The sequence below is a fragment of the Notamacropus eugenii genome, chromosome 2 (assembly GCF_028372415.1).
Source record: "Notamacropus eugenii isolate mMacEug1 chromosome 2, mMacEug1.pri_v2, whole genome shotgun sequence".
NCBI classification, from domain to species: Eukaryota; Metazoa; Chordata; class Mammalia; order Diprotodontia; family Macropodidae; genus Notamacropus; species Notamacropus eugenii.
Window position 1 is genome coordinate 400,947,748 of NC_092873.1, and position 26,522 is coordinate 400,974,269.

The following is a 26,522-nucleotide window of genomic DNA, read 5'->3' on the forward strand; positions in this document are numbered from 1 at the left end:
GATCTGAAGGCCATATTTCTTTCTGCTATTATTGTTTTTCCTGTTGATTTGCCCACTTGTATTCAAGTTCTTTAAGTTTTTGTTTTCCATCCTGGAAATCCTTGGTGCTTTTGGTCTTTTTTTCTTCTTTGTCACTCACTCCCTGACTCCCTGACTCCCTCCCCTCTGTGGTTTCCTTTGGAGCTATATCTCAAGGTGTCTCAACCTCAGAATTATCTTTTTTAGGTAACACACAAATTTTAAGTGCCTAATGCTAAGCATTCAGAGGCAAAGGTAAAGAAAGAATACATTTCAGGCATGAAGGATAATCTCTACAAAGGGACAGAGAGAGGAAATAAAATACTGAATTCAAAAATAGGTCAGTTTGTTGGTAACAGAGCACTTAGAGGGGAATAAGATAAAATGAAGAGGTATATTAGACACAAATGGTGGAGGACTTATTCAGACTAAGGAGTTTGGATTTTATATTAGAGGCAGTGGGAAGCCACTGACTATTTTAAACAGGATAGTGTCAGGATCATATCTGTGCCTTAAGAAGTTTATTTTGTTAGCTGTTTGGGATACTGGTTTGAAAAGGTAAGAGACTGGAATTTGGAATACCAATTAGAAGATTTTTTTTCCCCATAAATTAATTTATTTTTAGTTTTCAACATTCACTTCAGTAAGTTTTAAATTTTTCTCTACTTCCCTCTCCTCCCCCCTCCCTAAGATAGTGTGCAATCCAATATGGGCTCTACATATACATTCTTATTAAACGTATGAATTCTTATTACACATTTGCATTCTTATTAAACATTTTCACATTGGTCATGTTGTATAGAATAATTAGAATGAATAGGAAGAGCCATGAGAAAGAAAAAACAAAACAAAAAAAGAAAAGAGTAAATAGTTTTCTTCTATCTGCATTCAGACTCCATATTTCTTTCTCTGGATGTGGATGACATTTTCCATCATGAGTCTTTTGGAGTTGTTTTAGATCTTTGCATTGCTGAGAAGAGCAATTAAATTAAGAGCTATTAAAGTTGGTCATCACACAATGTGACTGTTGCTATGTACTGTTCTCCTGGTTCTGCTCACTTCACTCAGCATCAGTTCATGTAAGTCTTTCCAGGTTTTTCTGAAATCCCCTGCTGGTCATTTCTTATAGCACAATAGTACTGTATAACATTACATTACTTTCATATACCACAACTCGTTTGGCCATAGAAGACTGTTGTCATCATGAAGCATGAGTCAATAAGGACCTGAACTACGACTGAATGTTTGTGAATGGAGAAATATGGCCAAATGCAGTAAATGTTGTAGAGATAATTCTAAAGGAAATAGAGAAGCTAGACCCAAAATTCAGACTATCTGGATTAAGTCCTGTCTTTGTCATATCCAGCCTATACTATTCCTGGTGGAACGCCTTTGCTTCTTAGAGTTCCAGATAGCAGCAGTTCTGGTCAATCAAAGTGGTGCCAGACAAGGCATCAGAGATTCTGAGACTGAATCGTGAACCTGCCATGTACTATGTTATATCATCTTACCTCTCCCCCCATTTGTGAAATGGAGTTGACCTAAATGCCCTCAAAATTCTCTGCTAATGCGAATTCAATGATTTTATGTTGTAGAACTGTTGACAGTTCACATTGGTAGAAGAACTTAATATCTGTGATCCAGCATGAAATAAGCAATTGTTTTAAGCCTCCCAGGGACAGACCTGCCATTACCTTCTACAAAAAGTTTTTCCCAGACCTCTTCAGTCATATAAACTTATCTCCAGTTTACCCTCTATATATCCTCTTCGTACATGGCTGTTTACAGGTTTTTCCCCTCTTCTATCCCCAAGACTGTGGGTTGTATGAAAGTAAGGGCTGTTTTTATTTGTTTTCTGTTTGTTTTTTTTTTACCATTCTTTGTATCTCCAGTGTTTAACATAATATCTAGCACTTGATATGTGCTTCATAAATGCTTGACTGACTGACAAGTTACCAAAAATTACATTTGATTTAAGTGTAAGGAGCACATTTCCAAGGAGACCTCTCCAAAATTGGAATGGGCTGCCTCAGAACACATGGAATTATTGTAATAGAGGCTGGATGACCAGTACATGGCAGGGACTATTACAGTCCTTTTTCTGGATGTTCAAGAGAGATTTGTGTATCAGAAAGGGGAATAGAGTAGCTGAACTCAAAATTCTCTTGTCTCTCTTAAGTGCTATAGCTCGATTATTTATTTCTACATGTCTGTCTGTGTTCGTCCTTCATTTTTGATGAAGACTATGACATCAGAGAAATGATGACATGACTTGTACTTGACTTTGTTTTGAGTGAGGGAGGGCTGTGCAAGATCACCAACTTCACTTTATTCTCCTGAGTCATCTGGGTCCAGTGACCAGATATTCATCAGGATGACTGGAAATGGCCCAGAATGCAATGGGAGACTTTGGCCTCTTTAGGCTGACCTTTTCAGGTACTCACTTAGGAGGAGGTAATGCCCATTGAGTGAATAGGCTTCTTTAAGAAGTAGTCAGGGAATGGCCCTTTTAATGAACAAAAGAAAAAAATAAAAGATGTTAAGGATTTTATTGCTACTCCCTCAAATCTGACTTTTTGAAAACTGACATAAAACATCTACCTTTTTACTAAATCCCAATAATGTTCTCTATACAAGTCAGTTATTGGAATAAGCCTTTGCCAATGGAACATCCTGTACGTAATTCTTGAAGCCATATATCTATTTTACTCGAAATGAGTCTTTCATGAAAATATACTTGTAAAAATTGTCTTGCCTCACAATGTAGTCAAGTTATGTTGATGGTTTTATAAGCTCTGATGAAGTCCTTGGGCAAAGGTGAATCACTTAATCATTCAAGCCAGAATGAGTTAGCAGGAATGACAAAATCCATGATATTAGTATCATGAGGCATGAATCAATTATTGGGCTGAGGTTATCTGCCTCTAGAGCTTCATTCTGTTTCTCATTCTCAAACTTGCTCAATTTTATTATGAGATCTTAAGGTTGAAATCAAGGAAAGAGACCACTGTGAAGTGGATCAAATACTTATAGAATATTCAGGGAACCAGGCACAAGCACTAGGGTATGTATTATGTTTAAATGTGATCATGGCAAGAAGATTCAAATAGAAATTCATGCTGAGGACTAGTGACACTTTGACAGTGATGTATTTTTGAAAGACTTCTAAAAATCATCATCCTGTGTTGAATTTGCTAGGTAAAAGTAAGTTTATCTGAGTAACTGAAAATTGTGCAGTATTTTCAAGTGTGGGTTTATAGTCTCTTTGGATAACTGAAATTTAGTACTTTTTTTTTTAGATGCATTCATTTTAAAACAGGCTTTTAAAATATGATCCTTTCCTTTCTACATAGCTTTTCTGTTGAAAGCTCACAGGCAGACACTTTCTTATCTTATGCAAAAATTCAAACAGAAGTGTTACAGTGCTTTCTAGCTAATCCTTGGGTGATTCTAACATTGTAGAAAGTCAGACTAGGAATAATGTGCCATATTTCTTGATGCTGAAGCAAATGAATTCTGAAAACAAGATAACAGCAAAGACCCGATATACAAAGAACATTATACTGCTATCTGTGGGCCATACATGTGAGACTCTTTTTGCATAAAAATTAATTATACAATAAATATCCCAGTTTTCTATTCATAAACTTATCTGAATATTTATGACATTATTTTTTTTCTATATAAGTAATTCTGTACCTTGAGAATAAGAGTAATAATTTACTGGAATTTTATTGGACTCCCTGTAAATTTGTATTATTCTTGGAATACAATCATCACTCCATATTTGAAATTAAGCTGCTCATTGAATTCTAAGAGATTCTAAAGTAGGATTTTTCACTTCTACTTTTGTGATAGCATAGTTCATTGAAAAGACCATGGAATTTAATGATTTTGGCCAAATTAGCACACAGCTTTAACTAACTGAAACAAATGGACCAAAGTATTAAAGATGAGAAAATGCAATTAATATTTTATCATTTTAATTCTTATTTTTCAGAAACAATTATTTTTTAAAAATTTTCTACCTGAAATTCCCAGTTTATTCGCTCTTTCTCCTCCATACCCCTTTTCTTCCAGGATGTAACTGATATATTTCTATAAATTTCAAATTTTATTTCTTTCTAAGCCAAATAGTAATCATTTTGTGTGAGTATCCACTTCCAATTTCATTAACCCATTTCCTCAAGTGATCTCTTTGTAGCAATAGATTTAGCCATGCTTCTCCTCTTTTAGAAAATGAGTAATAGAAAGAAGTGTAGGAACAACTTACCAAAGATGAAACAGCTAATTATGGGGGATCCAATTTATCTGTATTTATTTTCTTACTTTTTAGTTAATGTGAAGGCATAAAATCATTAACTATCTTAGATAGAAACTAGCCAAATGTACATATTAACACTGCAAATATCTACATTATTTTTGCCCTCAAAAGTTAGCAGTGATCTAAATAAGTGAATAACCTTTTATTCTGCTTTTTTAAAAAGTCTAGTGTTTCCTCTTGACATCTTTCTGATCCATGAACATATTCACGTAAAAATAAAGTGGATGCTTTAGTGAAATTAGGAGTGACATTTCTTTTTAATGTATATTATAGGAATATAGCTAAAACTACTTTATAGACATGTTAGGGATAGACAGTTTAGAATTGTGATGAGTCCCAGACACTGATGGTAATTGTGAAGACCCTGGGACAAAGAGGGAAGGAAAAAACAAAAGACGAGTGCAAACTATTTATCCTGTAATCTTAAATTGCATTCATATTACCTAATCATAATTACAGATTACAACACTGATTTCCTGTCCAGTTCGTTGATTTATTCATTTTAAGATTATGTCTGTGCCTCAGTGTGTATTTGGTAAATAAATATATCAAAATGAAATAAAAAGCATGACATCTATTTCAAGCTAACTGAAACAGATTTGGCCTTAGTTCCATACTGAGCTAATTGTGTCACACCCCAGGAAATATGAGTAGTATTTTCCCTCATTTGTAGGGGAGGAAATTGAAACATAGGCCAAAAGTAAAATTCATTGCAGTAACCAAGCCAGAAATTTATGTTAAATCTCAGTATTAAAATGTGTAAATCATTAGCATGGGTCCTCATGGAATATACTGATATCCCAGTCCTCAGTTCAGGTGAATGAAACTCATTGAGGAGATGGGGTAAAAAGTTAGAAGAAAACATGGCATTGTGAAAAAAAGCCCTGGACTTGGAGTCAGAAGACCTGGATAGCTGCATTACCTGGCTACAATGAAACAAGCTATGTGTCCTCCATTTGATATCCCTTTGCCTTACTTTCATCATCTATAAAAAGAGACTGGTTATCTATGCCCGGACTATTTCTACAATGGTTGTTGTGGGGATTAAATGGCATAATCTATGTGAGATCACTTTGCAATTGGTAAAATGACATACAAATATTGTGTTTGGATAGTGATTACCCACTTGTCCATCTCTGTGCATGTTTACCACATGGAAAATCAGCCTCAATTTTAGATTAACTAATGCCTGGGAAGGGGTTTTTGTAATAATAGTCAGCCAATAAGGATTTATTAAGCACCTACTGGTACCAGGTACCAGACACTCTGCTAAGCACTGGAGATGTAAAGAAAAGGCAAAAGACCATTCCTGCCCTAGAGGACCTCATAGTCTTATAGGAGAGACAAGAAAATATGTATACACTATCTATATACAAGATAAATAGGAAATACTTAATGAGGGAAGGTACACAAATTAAAAAGGATTGGGAAAGGTTTCCTGTAGAATTTTAGCTGGAACTTACTTGAAGGAAGCTAGGGAAGCCAGAGATAGAGCTGAGGAAGGAGAACATTACAGAAATGGGAGACAACCAGAGCAATTAAATACCTGGAGCTGAGAGATGGAGTGTCTTTCTCATTCATGGAAGAGCAAGAAGGCTAGTGTCACTGGATCAAAGAGTACTATATTTGAAGGAAAGTATAAAGTATAAGAATATGAGAAAGGGAAGGAGGGGTGCTACAATTATTGAAGACCTTTGAATGTCAAACAGGATTTTGTATATGATGCTGGAGGTAATAGTGAGCCTTTTTAGTTAATTATTGAGTAGGGGAGGGTAACGTGGTTGGACCTGTGCTTTAGAAAAAAGCACTTTGGTAGCTTAGTGGAAGATAGAAGACTGTATTGGACAGAGAATTGTGGCAGACAGAACAATAATCAAGCTGTTACAGTAGTCTAGGTGTGACATGATGAGTGCCTGTGCTAGGGTGGTGGAATATCAGAGGAAAAAAAGGGACCTATTCAGAAGATATTGCAAATTTTAAATCAGCAATTCTTGGCAAAAGACTGGATATTGGAGTGTGGGGGATTATGAATCAAGGATTATGCTTGGGTTGTGAACCTGGGAAACTGAGAGGGTTGTGGTGCCCTACATAGTAGCAGGAAAGTTGGGAGGGGGAAGGTATAGGGAGAAAGCTAGTGAGTTCAGTTTGAGCCATGTTGGGTTTAAGATGTTTACTAGACTTAAAGTCTGAGATGTGAGACTGGAGGTCAGCAGAGAGGTTAAGGCTGGATAAGTCTATTATAATCAACAGCACAGAGATGATTATTAAATCTATGAGAGTTGATGAGATCACCAAATGAAGTAGTATAGAGGAAGAAGTGGGACCATGACAGAGTCCTCTGGGATGCCCACATTTAGTAGGATACTAGATGAGGATCCAATAAAGAAAACTGAGGAGGAGTCAGGTAGGAGAACCAGGAGATAATACTGCCCTAGAAATCTAGAGGGATGAGAATATGAAGAGGAGGTCAGTAGTGTCAAAGGCAGCAGAGGAGTCAAGAAGAAGGAGTAATGAGAACAGGCTATTGGATCTGACAATTAGAGAATTATTGGTAATTTTGGAGAGAGCAGTTTCTATTGAGGGATGAGGTTGGGAACCAGAATATAAGAAATTAAGAAGAGAGGGAAAGGAAAGGGAGTGGATGCATCCACTGTAGGCATTCTTCTCAAGGACCTTGGCTACAAAGGGCAGAAGAGATATAGGATGAAAGTTGGTGGAGATGAAACAATCAAGTGAGGACTTTTGAGGATGGAAGAGATGCAAGAATTTTTGTACACACTAGGGAATGAACCAATAGACAGGGAGAAAGAATGAAGATAAGGGACAGTGGAGATGACAGAAGGTGGCCACTGTTGGAGGAGGTGGAATGGAATTGGATCACTTGTTCAAGTAGAGGGCTTTACCTTGGTGAGGAATAGAGCCACTTTTTTGTGTGATATAGGGGTAAATGAGGCAATGGGGTGAAATGGAGATGAGAAGAGGAAGGGCATGGTGAATGGCCAGAGTTTTTTCTGTAAAATCTGAGACAAAGTTCTCAACTGAGATGATGCGAAGAGGAGGAATCATGGGAGGTTTGAGAAGGCATGAAAAGGATTAGAAGAGTCACTATGGAGAGTGGGATAATGAGTTGATAAAGGCCGTGTGGAAGGATTGCTTAGAAGTAGTGAGGACCCAGTTGAAGTTGTGCATTATAAATTTGTAGTGGATGATTTTCTACCTTTGTTCAGCAATATGTGTATGTGAGTGAAAGTGGCAGATGATGGGTATGACCCAAGGCTGAGGCCACAGCTCAGCAGGGCATAATCAGCAGTATGGTAAGGGGGCCGAGGACTCAAGAGAATACAATGCAGAGCTGAATTGGTTTGCCAAGGGTTCACTGTGAAGAAAAGAGATTTGAGATTTGACTTTCCCTGAAAATTAAAATAGGTTTATCATGTAAGTAGAAGTATCATGTTTTCTTTGATATAATTCTTTCTGATATATCTGAGGCATACCCACAGCTTCAACATAAAAGTGCTAAATTATCTTGTTCAAGTTACTCATTCTTTAGCAATTCTACCTCCTATCTCCATTCCATGTATGTTGCCAGCGTCCCTAAGATAATGTTATATTTGTGTTTTAGCCTCTGTGAGGTTATAGGTATACCATATGACATGAGGCAGAGGTATCAAACACCAGTTTCATTCCCTAGTGTAGCCAAAAACATATGAATTGGGGAATATTTAACAAAATAAATTAAAATACAATAGATCATAGATAATATGAAGATGCAATTTTCTAAGACAATATGCAACTGGCAGGGATCATTCAGTACGATTTAGCAGCCCCCGTTTTTATTTGAGTTGGACAGTGCAGATATTGAGGATAAGAAATCAACTCATGACTATTATACTTTGTAGATTATCTCTAGAAAAGCTTTAATCTCAGACAAGCTTTCTCCTTGGCACACAGTTTACATCTGGACTAAACTGTCCCATTTCCATTAATTACATATTTAACTATTACAGATTAATTTGAATACTAGACTAAATAAGATATAAATGAGGAACATCAATAAACATAGTGTTTAATAAAGCCTTAGACTAAACTAGTCTTTATATTTAGTTATTACGTATTTTTTACTATGGTGCTTTTTTTTTCTAGGATGCACAATTGAGTTGTATATAATGTATTGGCTCGCTTTTTTTATTTTTTGATAGTATCTTTTATATCCTTCTAAATCACAGAATACTACATCAAAGAATTGGTATTAATGGACAACAGGAAAAGCATATGTTATGTCTATACTAACCCTGTCAGTTTTGTAATAGAAGATTTAACCTTTGTCAAGTGTTTTAAAGTAAAGTAGGTGATGTCTGAATTAATCAATTTAAGACTGAAATCTACCAGTGACAAGAGAAAGCTGCTTATTTTTCTGGCATGGTACAGATTTTTCTAATTCTTTTCATCAAGGCATAAATGTCAGGGCAAAACTTCCCACAGATTCCTTAGTTTATAATCAAACTTTGCTTGTGAGACTGTATGGATGTATAGGGTATTACAAGTATTGAATTGTTTCTTATTGCTTTTCTTTTCACCATGATACCTACAAGTATAAGAATACTGACTTTTGGTTTTAGGGCTGGGCTTAGTGGGATCATTTGCGCTAAAACTTGAAGGTGTGTGACTACAGATTTATGAAGCCATTTTATTATATATATTTAAATGGCCAGGTTACTATTCATAATCAGCTTATAATCATCTTGATCACTAACTAGTACTTATTTTTTTTTAAACAGCTGTTGTGAACTTGGATAATTCTGTGGTTGACCTGGAGACTCTTCAAGCCCTCTATGAAAATGTGAGTAGTAGAAAGAAGTGTGAACACACATGCGCGTGCACACACACACCCCTCTCTGTCCTTCCATCTCTCCCTCCCTATCTCTTTATATAGATAGTTTGTAGAGATCTAGATGTATACACATATATGCAAATATATGTGTATATATGTATATTTATATATGTAGAGAGATATATGCAAAAAATAGGAGAGTTTGCATACATGCAAATATAATATCTTTGAAATACATTTATACATTAATCTTCATTAAAAAAAATAAAGTTAGCTACCCTTTTTAGAAATTGGAGGACTTCTGGTGCCAAGATGGCAGAGAGGAAGGAACCCTCTGAAGCCCTCCCAAATTCCCTTTGAAACAACTAGAAAACCACTTCAGAACCGATACAGGAGCAGGGAAGCAGCCTACCAGCTGCTTACCAGCAGGAAAGGTCTGTCTCACTGGAGTGGGGAGAAACAAGAGCAACTGCCACAGTCACAGGAGCAGTCTGCCTCACAGTAGGGGGCCTAGAGCAGGGCTCCACGCTCCAACAATACAAAAGTGAGGCCTCATCCTCCTGCAAGCCAGCAAACACCTGGGCAGGTGAGCAGTCTGTGCAGCTCATCAAGGTCCCACCCCAGCACAAACCACTAGCAAGACACTGACCCCATTACCCAATAGTAGTGAAGCCCTACCCAGGGGCTGGCTGACAGTGAGACCTACCACCCCTGGGGTACAGCTGCAAGGAGACCTAGTTTCTGCAGCAATCCAGCAACAGGGCCCCATGCCTGGGGCAGACCAGCAACAAAATTAAATCTGGAGGGCCAGCCACCAGAAAGACTCTGTTACCACAACAACCCAGTAGCAAGGCTACTACTACTACTACTACTACTACTACTACTACTACTACTACTACTACTACTACTGCTACCCCTGAAGTAGGCCAGCAGCTGAACTCCACACCCAGGGGAGGCCAATAGGGAGGCCCCACCCCCCAGTACAAGCCAGAAAGGAAGTCTTCCCTCCGGAAAAAGCAAGCAGCTGAAGCCTAGTAAAAGGCCAGTGAGACCCAGAGTCCTAGCATGAAAAACTTACGACAGCGCAGGACCAGAGTCCTGCTCTCATAATAAAAAATTCAAGTGGAGCAAAGAACAAAAAAGGGCTGGATTATAGAAAATTATTATGGTGATAAGGAGGACAATCATGTCCAAATGGCTACCTATGAAGCCTCAAAGACAAATATAATTTGGTCTCAGGCCCAAAAAGAGTTTCTGAAAGAGCTTAAAAAGCAAATTAGAGAAGTGGAAGAAAAAATGAGGAAAGAAATGAGAGTAATGCAAGAGAATAATGAAAAAAGAATCAATACCAGGGGAAAAGATATTTTTAAAATTGCCAAGGAAAATAATTCCCTAAAAAATGTTATTGGCCCAATAGAAAGGAAGTATAAAAGCTCCCTGAAGAAAATAATTCCTTAAAATTTAAAATTAAATAAGTAGAAAGTAATAACTCTATGAGACATCAAAATAAAATAAAACAAAAGAAAAAAAGGAAAAAAAACATCAAAGAAAATGTGAAGTTTCTCATTGGTAAAACAACAGACCTAGAAAATAGATTCAGGAGAGATAATATAAGATTTATTGATCTACCTGAAAACCATGATTAAAAAAAAAAGGCCTGGACAACATCTTTCAAAAAATTATAAGAGAAAATTGTCATGATATGTTAGAAACATGGGACAAAATAGAAATGAAAAGAATTGACCGATCACCACTTGAATGAGATCCCAAAATGAAAACTCCCAGGAACATCATCATAGCCAAATTCCAGAGTTCACAGATCAAGGAGAAAGTATTGCAAATAGTCAAAAAGAAAGAATTCAGATATCCTGGAGTTACAGTCAGTATTGCATAATATTGGAGACCTTCTATATAAAAGAACCAGAGGATTTGGTATACTGAAAGGCAAAGGAGTTAGGAATACAACCTACCCCAGGAATATAAAATCATCTACCCAGCAAAATTGAATATAATCTTCTAGGGGGAAAAATGGAAATGTAATGAAATAGAGGACTTTCAAGTGTTTCTAATTAAAAAACCAGAGCTGAATAAAAAAACTTGGCCTCCAAATACAAGACTCAAGGGAAATATAAAAAGGTGAAAAAGAAACAAGAAAGAAAAAACATAGGACATTCAAAAAGGTCAAACTGTTCATATTTCTAAATGGCAAAATAATATTTGTAACTCAACTTTTTTTTACTGTATGAGCAATTAGAAAGAGTATATGTAGATAGAGAATATGGATATAAGGTGACTTTGATGGCATGATACCCCCCCCCCCCCAATTAAGAGATAAGAAAAAAATTGCACTGGAAGAAGAAAGGGGAGAGATTGAAAAGGGTAAACTATCCCACATAAAAGAGGCATGAAAGAGCTATTACAATGAAGGAGAAGATGGGGGTGGAGTAAGCAAGGCTTACTGATATCAAAATTGCCTCAAGAGGAAATAGTATATACACTCAACTGGATATGGAAATCCATCTTACCCTATAAGGAAGTAAAAAGAGATGAGGATAATAGAAGGGGAAGGGAGGACTGAAAGGAAGGGTATATTGGAGAAGACAGTAATCAGAAGTAAAATACTTGCATGGAGGGAAAGGATGGGGGTAGGGGTAAGAGAAATGTGGATAAATAAGTGAAAAGGGGCAGGGAGGGAAATGCATATTTATCATAACTATAAATGTGAATAGGTTGAACTCACCCATAAAATAGAAACAGATGGCAAAATGGATTAAAAACCAGAATCCTACTATTTGTTGTTTACAAAAAACACATTTCAAGCAGAGATACACACAGGGTAAAGGCAAAGGGATGGAGCAGAGTTTATTATGCTTCAGCAGAAACAAAGAAAACAGAGGTAACAATCATGATTTCAGACAAAGCCAAAGCAAAAATAGATCTTAATAAAAGAGATAAGGAAGGAAACATATCTTGCTGAAAGGTACCATAGTCAATGAAGTCGTATCAATACTGGACATATACACCAAATGTTATAGCACCTAAATTTTTGAAGAATTTTACTGAGTTATAGGAGAAAATAGATAATAAAACTATACTAGTGGGAACCTCAAGTTTCCACCCTCAGAATGAGATAAATCTCACCAAAAAAATAAACAAGAAAGAAGTTGAGAAGGTGAATAAAATTCCAGAAAAGTTAGATATGACAGCTCTCTGGAGGAAGGTAAATAAGAATAGAAAGGAATATAGCTTTTTCTCAGCAGTACATAGGGTGTACACAAGAATTGACCATGCATAGGACATAAAAACCTCACAATCAAATGCAGAGAAGAAGAAATAGTAAACATATCTTTTTCAGATCATAATGCAATAAAAATTACATTGAATAATGGATAATAAAAAGAGATTTAAAGTTAATTGTACATTAAATAATCTAATTGTAAAAAAACAAGTGGGTCAGAGAACAAATTATAGAAGCAATTGATAATTTCATTAAAGAAAACAACAATGACACAACATAACAAAATTTATGAGATTTGGCCAAAGCAGTACTTCGGGGAAATTTGCATCTCTAATTGCTTATTTCAATGAAATAGAGAAAAATTCAATTAATAAACTGGGCATGCAACTAAAAACTAGAAAAAAACACATTAAAAAAAACCCCAATTAAATACCAAACTATAAATCCTGACAATCAAAAGAAAGATTAGTAAAATGGAAAGTAAGAAAACTATTAAACATTGAAATAAAACTAGAAGATGGTTTTATGGGAGAAAAAGCAATAAAATAGATAAACCATTGGTTTATTTGATTAAAAAGGGAAAAGAAGAAAACCAGATTATTGATATCAAAAATGAAAGGAGTGAATTCAGCACAAATGAAAAGGAAATTAAGATAATTGTTAGGAACTATTTTGTCCAATTATATGCCAACAAATTTGACAATCTAAATGAAATGGGTGAATATCTGCAAAAAATATAAATTACCCAGATTAACAGAAGAAATAAAATATTTAAATATCTCAATATTTGAAAAAGAAATTAAACAAACCATCAATGAACTTCCTAAGAAAAAATCCCCAGGACCAGATGGATTCACAAGCAAATTCTACCAAACATTTAAAGAACAATTAATCCTAATACCACTTAAACTATTTGGGAAAATAGGCAAAGAAGTCCTAACAAATTCCTTTTATGCCTAAATATGGTGCTGCTACCCAAACCAGGAAGAGCCAAAGCAGAGAAAGAGAGCTATAGACAAACCCTAATGAATATTGCTGTTGAATTTTTGAAAAAAATACTAGCAAAACGATTAGAGTAATACATCACAAGGATTGTAGACTGTGACCAGGTGAGATTTATACCAGAATGCAAGGCTGGTTCAATATTAGGAAAACTATCAGCATAATTTACCATATCAGTAACAAAACTAACAGAAATCATATGATTATCTCAATAGATACAGAAAAAAACCTTTCATGAAATACAGTACCCATTTCTATTAAACATACTAGAGAGCACAGGAATAAATGGAGTTTACCTTAAAATGATGAGTACTGTTTGCCTAAAACCACCAGGAAGAATTATCTGTAAGGGGAATAAACTTGAAGCTTTTCAATATAATCAGGGGATGAAGCAAAGACACCCATTGTCCCCCAGTTATTTATTATTTTACTAGAAATGTTAGCTAGAACAATAAGAAAAAGAAATTAAAAGGGGAAAGCTAATTGGTGTTATAGATAGAGCACTGGCTCTAGAGTCAGGCAGACCTGAGTTCAAATCTAGCCTCAGCCACTTGATACAAATTAGATGTGTGACCCTGGGTGAGTTATTTAACCCCAATTTCTTCACCAAATAAATAAATAAAGGAATTAGACAATGAGGAAACAAAACTATCACTCTTTGCAGATGACATGATATTATACTTAGAAAATCTTGGAGAATCAACTAAAAAGCTACTTGAAATTATTAACAACTTTAGCAAGTTAGAGGATACAAAATAAACCCATATAAATCATTACCCTTTCTATGCATTTTACCAGCAAAGTCCAGCAGTAAGAGATAGAAATGATATAAAATACTTGAGATTCTACCTGCCAGCACACACCCAAGAACTATATGAATACAACTATAAAACTGTTCATATGAATAAAGTCAAATCTAAACAACTGGAAAAGTATTAATTACTCATGTGTAGGCTGAAACAATATAATAAAAATGATAATTTTACCTAAATTAATATAATTATTCAATGCCATTCCAATGAAACTTATCAAAAATTATTTTATAGAGCTAGAAAAAAAATATTGGCAAAATTGATCTGCAAGAACAAAAGGCCAAGAATATCAAGGGAATCAATGGGAAAAAATGTGAAAAGAAGATGGTCTAGCCACATCAGATCTCAAACTGTGTTGTGAAGTATAATTATCAAAACAATCTGGTACTGGCTAAGAAATAGGTGCATCAGTGGAATAGATTAAGTACAAATTACATTATAATAAATGACAATAATAACATGGTATGTGATTAACCTAAAGATCCAAAGTTTTGGAACAAAAACTTATTATTTGACAAAAACTGCTGGGAAAACTGGGAAACAATATGGCAGAAATTAGGTATAGACTAACATTTCAAGATATACCAAGATAAGGTCAAAGCACATACATTAACAATACATAAAGATTGATACCATAATCAAATTAATGGAACATGGAATAGTTTGTCAAATTTATGGATAAGGAAATAATTTAGGAACAAGAAGATATGATGAGCATTAAATGTAAACTAGCTAATTTTGATTACATAACATTTAAAAGTTTTTGCACTAACAAAATCAATGTAACCAAAATTATAAGGAAAACAGAAACTCAGGGGAGGAGGAGGGAATTTGCAACAAGTATCTCTGCTAAAGGCCTCATTTCTCAAATATACAGAAAACTGAGTCAAAATTATATAAATGCAAGTCACTTTCCAATTGGTAAGCGGTCAAAGGATATGAACAGACATTTTTTAAAGAAATCAAGGCTATCTATAGTCATATGAAAAAATGCTCTAAATCATTATTGATTAGAGAAATGCAAATTAAAACAATTCTGAGATATCACCTCATACTTATTGTAGTGGCTAATATAAAAAAACAAGAAAATGTTGGATGTTGGAAGGGATATGGGAAAACTAGGACACTAATGCACTGTTGGTGGAATTGTGAACTGATCCAACCATTCTGGAGAGCAATTTGGAACTATGCCCAAAGTGTTACAAAACTGTGCATATCCTATGATCTAGCAATACCACTGGTAGTTTGATATCCCAAAGACATCTAAAAAAAGGGAAAAGGACCTATTTGAACAAAAATATTTATAGCAGCTCGTTGTATGTGTGTGTGGTGGCTAAGAATTGGAAATCAAAGGGATGCCCATCAATTGGCAAATGCCTAAACAATCTGTGGTATATGATTGTAATGGAATATTATTGTGCTATAAGAAATGAGAAGCAGGATGATTTCAGAAAAAACCTGGAAAAATTTCCACGAACTGATGCATAGTGAAGTGAACAGAGCCAGGAGAATACTATACACAGTAACAGCAACATTGTTCATTGAAGAACTGTGAATGACTTAGCTACTCTTAGCAATACAATGATCCAAGATAATACCAGAGCATACTATTGGCCTTCAAAGAAAGAACTGATGTTGATTGAATATAGCTTGCTATTTTTTAACTTTCTTTCATTTTTTTCTTTTATTTGGGTCCTATACAAAATGAGTAATGTGGAAACGTTTTACATAATTGCACATGTATAGCCTATATTTGATCGCTTACTGTCTGAGGAAGAAGAACGGGGAGGGAGGAAGAGAGGGGCAGAATTTGGAACTCAAAACTTTAAATAAAAAAAATTGAAAAAATTGAAAAGAGGAAAAAAAAGGAATTATAACAGATTTCCTAGAGAGAAATTTAGATTTGCCTCCTTTAAAGATCATAAATAGAGTAAGCTGTGTAATAAGAGGTTTAGGGACAGTATTCTCATGACTAGACACTTTAACTTGTTCATGTCTAACTTACTCCACAGATTCTTTCCTACACAAAAGGTTCTCACAAGCACACATTGGCAGAAAGCTTAGAAACAGGATGCAGTAAATCAGAATTGCTGTTAATATATCAGTATTAATATTAAACATTTAATGGGCTTTGTGAATAGCTGTTGAATTCTCAACAATAATAATTGCACTTATACTTACAAATATAATGCTTTTGTTAAAAGACAACTACAATTAAATGTTTAATTATGCTCATTTTATGAATTGGGGAAACTGAAACCCAGTGTGATTATGAATCACCCAAGGTCATATATCTAACAATTAATAACTACTACTTCAATAAATTTACTTATTCAATGACCAACCAATCACACTAACAGAGGATTATTTTGTAGAGCTACAAAAAAAATAGTTAAATTCCTCTGGAATAACAAAAAAGTCAACAATCTAAAAGAAAAAATTTAAAGTGGGAAAATAGGAGTCTGGCAATCTATAACACATACATATATCCACACAGACACACACACAGAGTTAGCCATCAAATATCAAAGTCATAATCATCAAAATAATTTGGTAATGGATAAAAAATAGAGAGGTGGGCCAGTCAAACACATTAGGTACATAGCACATAGAAGTGTATGAAATTTGTGAACTAATATTCAATAAACACAAAGACCTGAATTGCTGGGGTAAGATTTAACTTTTTTGACTAAAAATAGAGGATAAAAAGGTCTTTGATGTATAGTTTAAATCAAGAATGGGACAGGTATTTATTTTTTGTACTCAAAAGAAATACTGGACATAAAAGACTATGAGAAGCACATATTCGAAGAAGACATAAAATGCATACAGTAATTTGTAACTACTGTTGCACATTCCCAGGATGCTAAGATTTTAATGTCAGAACATGAAGCAATTTGAAGACTATTGAATAGGTAATTTACATTTGGTTTTGACCCTGCACTGAGTCTTCAAAATCATTGTATCTGGCCAGCTAGACAAAGGGCTGGACTTATCCCCCAGCTGTTGTTCATTTTCTCCAAAAAGCACTAAACTAGGTGCCAAGAATTCCTTCCAAAGTATATCTGGCACTGACTGAGGACCTAGGGTCTTCAGACATGTCAAACTCACAAGGTCTTCTCAGAGTCTAAAACATCTAGAATGATATTCAGTTACCTCTGATCAAGGACAGAAGCAGAAAGCAGAAAAGATAGCCAGAGGTCCAGGCACAAGCTTGCTGAGTTGAGCCCATTTTCTGTAGGCACACCGTGGAAGCAGTTGACACGATGTCAGAATGACATGGTACCAGAAAGACAGCATCTCTGTACCTCTAGTGAGTAGCCCAAAAAGTCTTCAGAGAAAGAGAGAGAGAAAGAGAGAGATCAGTCATTCTTGGGTTATTCCCTTTTAAAGGTCTACTCAATTAAAAATGCTTCCTGCCCAGCAGCCAATAAGGGAGTTATTTTATCATACTTGAGGTACCCAGGTGTTAAGCTAGCATACATGGTCAGCCAGAAACAGGGAGAAACAGTCTTCACATGCCCTGTTACTCATCAATATTAAGTGGCAGAAATGACAAATCCAGATTTTCTAAATCCAAGGTTCTTTTCATGCTGCCACAATGAATTAAATGCATGTGGATTAAGCATAAAATTAGATTAGAACATCAGTCATTGGAGGGACTTAGGGAAAGTGTGTTCATGCCTCATTACAAAACATATTACTACTACTGGGAAAGGAACTAAAAAAGCACGCAGACTATAAGACCAATATCAGTATAATACGTATATGTACTTGAAAGTAGTAGAGCTACAAATGAGACACTTATATCACTTCATTACCCTCTAATAAGAGAAAGAGAAGAATGGAGTTCTTGTCCTGCTTTTCTTTTTTTCCCTTGTCTCTATGGTGTGTCATGGAAAGAGATGGAAAATATAGAACCAACTTTGGCACTGATAAGATTTTCCAGATTTACCTTTGTAGTAAGTCAGTAGTCACTAGTACAATCTTTGTATACTAAGAAAAACATATTTATTCATGCATGATATTTAGTGATATTCATGATCTGATGATGTTTTCTCCATATGGGTTCCTTTTTCTAAAACAAAAATTCTGATTTGATATTTCAGTTATACTTGCATTTATTTTTTCTCTCTCTCTCTCACCCACACACCTACCCACCATTTAAAAGGAAAAACAAAAACGAAACAAGATATTTGTAAGAAACACACATAGTGAGATAAAGTAAAACTCACCTTGGCTATGTCCAAAAATGTATATCTCTTTTGATGCCTTGTGTCCAGAATTTCTCAGGAGATAAGTCACATGCTTTATCATTGAGCTTCTAGAATCATTGTTGTTCTGACCAGAGTTCTTAAGTCTTTTGAAGTTACCTTTAAAATATAGTTATTATTTAGTAAAATGTTCTGATTCTACATTCTTCAGTTTGCATCAGTTCATGCAAATCTTCTCAAGTTTCTCTGAAATCATTCCTTTTTTTCATTTCTTATGGCACAATAGCATTTTACCGCATTCATAAAGCCTAACATTCAGTCATTCTCCAATTGATGGGCACTCCTTCAATTTACAATTCTGTGCTACCACAAAATGAATTAAATAAATATTTTGTTCATGTGAGCCTTTTCTTCTTTCTTTAATCTCTTTACAATATAAATCTGATAGAGGTATCACTGCATCAAAGGGTTTACATAGTTCTGCAACTTTTTAGGCAGAGGTTCAAATTTCTTCCCTGGATGACTGGACCAATTCATAGTTGCTCCAAGACTAAATTTGTGGGCTTCCCCCTACCACACACACATGCTCCAAAGTTTTCTATTTTCTCTGTTTTGATTCACCCTGATTTATGTATCAAAATAATATTTATATCACAGGAGAAATAGACTACATTTCTTCATTGTTGTGTACAATTTATACAGTATTTGAACGAATCCTTCTTTCAATATTTAAGAAAATTCATTTATAAATCTATTTGGCCCTGTTTTTCTCCCCTCCCCAATTTATTTATAGTTTGTTCAATTTATTTTTCTGAGATTGAGTTATTTAAAATTTTTGTTCTTTGTTCTGCTAATTGGAACATTTGATAATCTTAACCAATATTCACAATTCCATTAAAGATTTTGATTATCTTGTAATATATTTGTACAAAATAGTTTTCAGAAATTTCATTTATATCTTCTTAATCTCTTGTGAATTCTCTTTTTCATTTTTATTAGTAGTGCTTTTAATTTTTAATTTTTATCAATCAGACTTATCAAGCATTTGTTTTGTTAGTTTTATCAAAGCATAAATGGATCTTGGTCTATTAATTCAATGTTTTCTTCTTTGATTTTCAAAATGTCTATTTTGGTGTGTAATTGTTTTTTCTTAAAAATTGTTCATTTTCTGTTATATTTTGCTCACATGTTGAATCACTGGTATGTTCTTTTTCTTTTCATCAATGAACTTGTTTGAAGATAAAAAAAATGTTGCTGAAGGACTGCTTTGGCTAAATTGCTCAAATTTTGCTGTGTTATTTAATTGTTTTCATTTCTTTTATAAAACTATCTTTTTCATCACTTGTTCTTTCACCCTCCAGTTCTTCAGGATTAAGTTATTAAGTTATTCACTTTAATCATTTCCTCAAAGGCTTTTTATCAAACATAATATTTATTGCATTGTGGTTAATGAAGTTTGTGTTTAGTATTTATTCTGTAAAGGGTTGACATGGAACTGTTTTGGTTATGTAGGTTATGTGTACCAACATAGATCTGTCTAGATGTAGATCAGTGGGAGGCAATAATAGATATTTCTGGGATCTCTTCCTCATACCCTTATCCAAAGAAGACTGTGATTCCTATCATGAGGGAAAGTAGGAAGTTGGGAATAGTGATTGACTCCCCTCTTCTCCTCAGAGAGACAGGGTACTAGACCATAATTATACCTGCCAGCTTCCTTAAGCAATAAGAGAAATACTTTTTTAGGTTTAAGCTACATTAACCCATAATGGAAAAAGAGTGTCTCAAGTTATATATCCAAGGCTTGGCTCTTTTTCCACCAAATGCTAATTCCACAATGAAAACACACAGTAAGTGATAAATAAATCCATCTATCTAAGTCAATAACAAAACAAATCAGACAAATTATTCATTGAAGAACATATGCTAGACAATATAGAGTGAATAAGCTCTCCCTTTGGGGAAAAAATAAATCAAATAGACTGAGAGGGTCAGAGATCTCACTCAAGAGGAATTCTCCATGATCTCTTGTATAGCAAGCTGGTGATAAAGGCAAGATTGAGATCGCTAGTTCCTTTACATGTCAGTTTCTTCCCAAAGTCTTTCTCCCTCCGGAGCCCTGAAGAAAGGTTAGAATGGTATGTCTTTTTTCTTGACGCTGGAAACCAGAAGAGACCCAGATTTCTCACAGTGCCTGGCACATCTGAGGTACTTAATAATGTTTATAGATTAATTGAATCCACATTTCAATTTAGTCATATGATAATTAGTCATCTTTTTAGTGAACAAAACATATCAGCAATAAACATTTTTTGAGCATCTGAAGAACTTTGTAGTCTAGTAGACACTCTGGGTGAAATGCCAGACAGAGAGATAAAGGTAAGGGCCATATATTCATTTTAATGAAACAGAACAAAAATGTATACAAACACACATATATGTCAACTATATGCATGTATACTTACATATAACCATTTCTAAAGAGAAATATCATCAGATACAAAATAAAACTTTTTTATTCTCTAGATGTAAGGCATGGTTCTCACAAATGATGGAATTGGTGATATATCAAATAAAATTTGTATTGCCAGTACCCTGAAAGTGAGGCCACCACTTACTATTTAAAAGGCATTTTAGTCACATTATATTTACTTTCTAAAGTTGAGTTGGTGTAGTGATTATCAGTTGATAGGATTTTTTTTTTCCTTTCTGTTAATATGAATTTGAGAAGCAGTAAGGCATAGTAGATGTCAACAAGACCTGGGTTCAGCCCCTGCTTTCGACACATATTGGCTGCGTGAGCTTGGGCAAATGACTTAATTCTTTTCATTTCCTCAGACATATTTCTTGGACTGTAAGTAGCAGAATAACTGATCTGGATAGGTAGAGAGAATTTCTTCATACAGAATTCTATCCAGAAATGAAATCACAGATTCTGATTGCTCCACTACCACCACTACTCCCCAAAGAGAAAGAATTCAAATCTGTTTCCTAAATCCCTTTATTTCTAAAAGAACACCTTTTCTTTTTTTAAAGCTCTGCAACTTTTCTTTCTTCTTTATGCATCTAGCTAGCTATAAGCTTCTTTGAGCTTTTGCTATAGAGAGCTTGTTCCTTATTCTTTCTTATGAGGAAAACAGAGAGCAAGTTTGAGTTTAATTTTTAGAGCAATATGCAGAATAATCCTTCCATGTTTTCTAGTTACTAGTTGTCAGTGTGTTTATACATGACTGATATAAATAACGGGGTATACTGTACGAAATATACATCTGTGGTGTAACTGGGCAGTAAGGTTTCCCACTTCCTGTAGATTTTCCCCAAACCCTGCAACTGTACATTAGCTAGATTAAAACAGGCCACAGTTTTATTCCAGTATGACATATACATATATATATATACTTGTAAGTACCCAACTAAAAAGAATTATGTAAGCTTATGCCAAAGGAAATTGTAACTCAAAATGTTTCCATTTACTTTAATTCATTATGGGTACTATCATTAGAAAAGTAGTCATCCTAAAGACCTTTAATTTGACATGCTTTCCTATGCATGCATGCAAATAAAACAGGGTATGAAAGTTCAATAACCTGAACCATAAACTTTAGTTAGTTTGACCTTTTATCCCCAAAGATGCTAAATGGGATTAAAGGTATAGAAAAACATGGCCAGGAAATTGAAGTTAAGTAGATTCAAAGTGTTGAGATTTAAATAGGTATTCCTAAACCTTCCCCACTGACTCTAACTTCAATTCTTTCCTCATCCTTTCTTCATACCTGAAACTAAACTTGCCTCCAGTATACCTCTCATCCTCTTTCATCATTATCAGTATTTATCACTCTATGCACAACACTCTCTCAAATTTTGCTGCTTCCTACATCCTCATTTATATCCATTATTGGAATCCTACCTGCTTCACCCTTCAAATCTCTAGTAATCCTCTCTTTGATACCAGATATAACCCAAATTTGAATGTCAATTATATTTACAAACCTTAAGTATTTATGTGACCATCATATTTCTTTGAATATTTTTTCTAATTACACACAAAAATAATTTTTAACATTCTTTAAAAATTTCCCGTCCATTTTATATCTTCTAATGCATTCTATTTCTTGTTCAGTCATCAATTCTTTCCCTATCTATAGATCTCACAGGTGAACTATTTTATGGTCTCCTAATTTGCTTATGGTATCACCCTTTATGTCTAACTCATTTATCCATTTTAACCTTATCTTAGTTTACAGAGTGAGGTGTAAGTCTATACCTAGTTTCTGCCAAACCGTTTTCCAGTTTTCCCAGCAGTTTTTGTCCAATAGCGAGTTCTTGTCCCAAAAACTTAGATCCTTGAATTTATCAAAATTAGATTAGTATAGTTATTTACTACTGTGTATTTTGTATTGTGTACCTAATCTCTTCCACTCATCCACCACTCTAATTCATAGTCAGTAACAGATTATTTTTAGTAATTACCACTTCATAATATAGTTTGAGATCTGGAACTGTTAGGTCACATTCCTTCATATTTTTTTCATTAATTCCCTTGATATTCTTGGACTTTTCTTCTTTCAGATGAATTTTCTTATTTTTTTCTAGCTCTATAAAATAATTGTTTGGTTGTTTGATTGGTATGACACTGAAAAGAAAATTAACTTAGGTAGAATTGTCATTTTTATTCAGCCTACCCATAAGCAAATAATATTTTCTAGTTATTTAGATCTGACTTTATTTGTGGGAAAGGTGTTTTGTAATGGTGTTCATATACTTCCTGGGTTTTTCTTGTCAAACAGGCTCCCAAGGATTTTATATTGTCTGCCATTATTTTAAATGGAATTTCTCTTTTTATCTCTTGCTGCTATACATTGTTGGTAATATCTAGATATCCTTACAGTTTATGTGGATTTATTTTATATCCTGCAACTTTGCTAAATTATTTCGACTCAGCTTTTAGTTGATTCACTAGGGTTCTCTAAGTATACCTTCATTTCATCTGCCAAGAGTGTTGGTTTTGTTTCTTCATTGTTTATTTTGATTCTGTCAATGCTATAGTGATTGATCATTTCTACTAAAATATTGAATAATAGTGTGTGGGCATTCTTGCTTCACCCCTGATCTTATAGGGAAGACTTCTAGTTTATCCCCATTACAGATAACGTTTGCTTATGGCTTTATTTTATTTTGGGTTTTTTTTTTTTTTGTTTTTATTTATTTATTTTTTAATTTTCAACATTCACTTTTACAAGAACTCGCATTCCAAATTTTTCCATCTTCTTCCTCTCACCCCTTCCCAAGATGACATTCAGTTGGATCCATGGCATATTTCCATGTTAGTCATGTTGTAAGAGAAGAATCAGAACACAAGGGAAAAAAAAACATGAGAAAGAAGAACAAAAAGAGAGTGAGAGAAAATAGTATGTTTCAATCTGCATTCAGACTTCATAGTTCTTTCTCTGAATGTGGATAGCATTTTCCATCATGAATCTTTTGGAATTGTCTTAGATCAATGCATTATTGAGAAGAATTGAGTTTGTCAAAATTAATCATCATACAATGTTGCTGTTAGTGTATATAATGTTCTCCTGGTTGTTCTTGCTTATGGTTTTAGATAGATACTGCTTATTATTTTAAGGAAAACACCACTTATTCCTATGTTTTCTGGTGTGTATTTTTAAAATAGAAAGGTGTTATATTTTGTCAAAAAGCTTTTTCTGCATCTATTGAGATAATCATATAATTTCGCTTGGGTTTGTTATTCACATAGTCAGTTCTGTTGATGGGTTTCCTAATTTTGAACCAGCTCTGCATTTTTGGTATAAATCCTACCCAGTCACAACGTATTATCTTTCTGATATATTATTGTAATCTCCTTGCTAGTATTTTATTCAGCTTTTTGGGTGAGTATTCATTAGGGAAACTGGTATGTTTTTGTTCTTCCTGGTTTAGGTATCAACACCATATTTGTGTCACAAAAGGAATTTGGAAGGCTTCCTTCCTTGACTATTTTTCCAAATAGCTGATATAGTATTGGAATTAAATTTTTTTAAAGTTTGGGTAGAGTTCACTTATGAACCCATCTGGTCATGGAGATTTTTTCTTAGGTAGCTCATTGATGTCTTGTTCAATTTCTTTTTCTAAGATAGGGTTATTTAAGTGTTCTATTTCCTCTTCCATTAAGCTGGGCAATTTGCATTTTTGTAAATATTCAATGATTTCATTTCCATCGTTAGACTTACTGGCATATAATTAGGTGAAATTGTTCCTAATAATCCACCCTCATCTTAATGGTAATGTGTTTGTTCTCCTCATAAAATAAAATTTTCTTTCAGTCCTCTACAATAGGTGCAACCCATTGTCAACATATCAGATTTATCAGGAGAAGAGAAGGGTACAGCTTGATCCCTGGACCTACATCCAATTCAAAATTCCGTTTAATCCCAGCTAAAATCACACCCCTCTACAAGAAGCCTTTCTCAACTGGTCTTAATTCTAGGGTGTTCCCACTTTTGATTATTTCTAGCTTATTCTGTATGTACTTTGTACATAGTTGTTTGCATGGTGTCTACCTCATTAGATTATGAGTGCCTCCTAAAAGACAGGTACTGTCTTCTACTTTTCTTTGTATACCCACTGCTTAGCATTGGCCCTGGTTCTGAATAAAAGTTTAGTGACTTACTGCTACCATTTATTTAACTTTTCTCTTTAATTCTGGTTTAAAACAGACCTCTTCACTGACTGTAATCTTGTCCCTTCAAGTCCTTCACACCTCCTATTTTTGTTCTTTTCCTTCATTATCATTTCCATCTACTTGGTGCAATCCTATTTTCCCATTATATTCTCTCCTGTTTTGTATTCCTTACTTTTTCTACTTAACTTCTCTGTAGCTTTTGACACTGTTGGCTCCCTTTCCTTTCCAATTATCTATTTTCCCTTGGCTTTCCAGATATCTCTTTTCCCTGGTTCTCCTACCTCTCTAACTATTTATTCATTACTTCATTACTCAATCTCCATCCTCTTTCTGATTCTGTAATGTATAAGTTTTTCGCATGGTACTGTCCTTTTGTCTGCTCTCTACACGTTTCTCTCACTTCATCCCCCAGTTTATGTAAGTACTTTTATGTACATGACTCCCAAATCTATCTCTAGCATTGCCCTCCCTTCCAAGTTACACACCCACATCTCCAGCTACTTTTTGGCTGAAGATCTAGTCTGAGTATCCCATGTGCCCAGAGAAAAAAATAAATTTTTATCTAATAAATGGTGAACAGTACTGTTCAGTAATTAAGAAAAACTAGAAATCTAGCCATCATAAAATTCTATCCACTCATTATTTCAAAAAATATGCTATCAGTATTGCTGATCCAGTGATATGAGAGAGAGAACTGCTAGAAAGTTTCTCTTCAGAAATTTTTGTAGCTGACCAAGCCCTATGAGCCCATTACCAAAACAGAGCTTTATGAATCATGGATATGCATGTAATCTTTTGATGTAAGTATTAAATTAGTAAACATATTTTTTATTTGTCTTTGAGTTTCTACATTTTATATTCCTGAAACCTTATAACCATATAGGTTTGTATCCTATTTTCCCCCAAAACTTTTACTCCTGGAAACTTAATATTTGAAGGAATGTTAGAGGCTACCTAAGGCTACCTGCATACGTACTGTATGTGTATCAAGAATGGTTGGGTCTTACAGGATGATGAGGTTTACCAATGATGAGGCTCCTGGGATTTGATGGAGAAGTCAGAGAAGTTCCCAATTAGTACAGTAACAGTAACCTTTCAAAGACAGAAACAAGAATATTTGATAGCAAATTGAATGAGTGGGGTAGGTGAGAGAAAGGAGTCCAGGATAACATTGGGGTTGTGAAACTCATTGACAGGGAGGATGGTGAAACCTTCCACAGTAATGGTGGAATTCAAAAAGGATGATTTGAGGTAGAAATAATGGGATCTATTTTGTACATGATGAGCTAGAAATGCCTATGGGAGATCCAAAAGATAGTTGAAAATACATACTGTAGCTTAAGAGAGTGACCAGGGCAAGTTATATAGATCTAGGAATCATCAGCACAGAGGTTCAAGTCA

General features: G+C 34.6%; 1 protein-coding gene across 1 annotated transcript in view; it reads left to right on the forward strand.

Annotated features, from left to right (window-relative positions):
* The window catches only part of FMN2 (formin 2), a 441,094-nt gene that overhangs the window by 224,025 nt on the left and 190,547 nt on the right, over positions 1 to 26,522 (forward strand). The window contains exon 8 of the mRNA XM_072647566.1: positions 9,121 to 9,182. Coding sequence (XP_072503667.1) covers positions 9,121 to 9,182 — 62 coding nt within the window. The remainder of the gene's footprint in view (positions 1 to 9,120; positions 9,183 to 26,522) is intronic.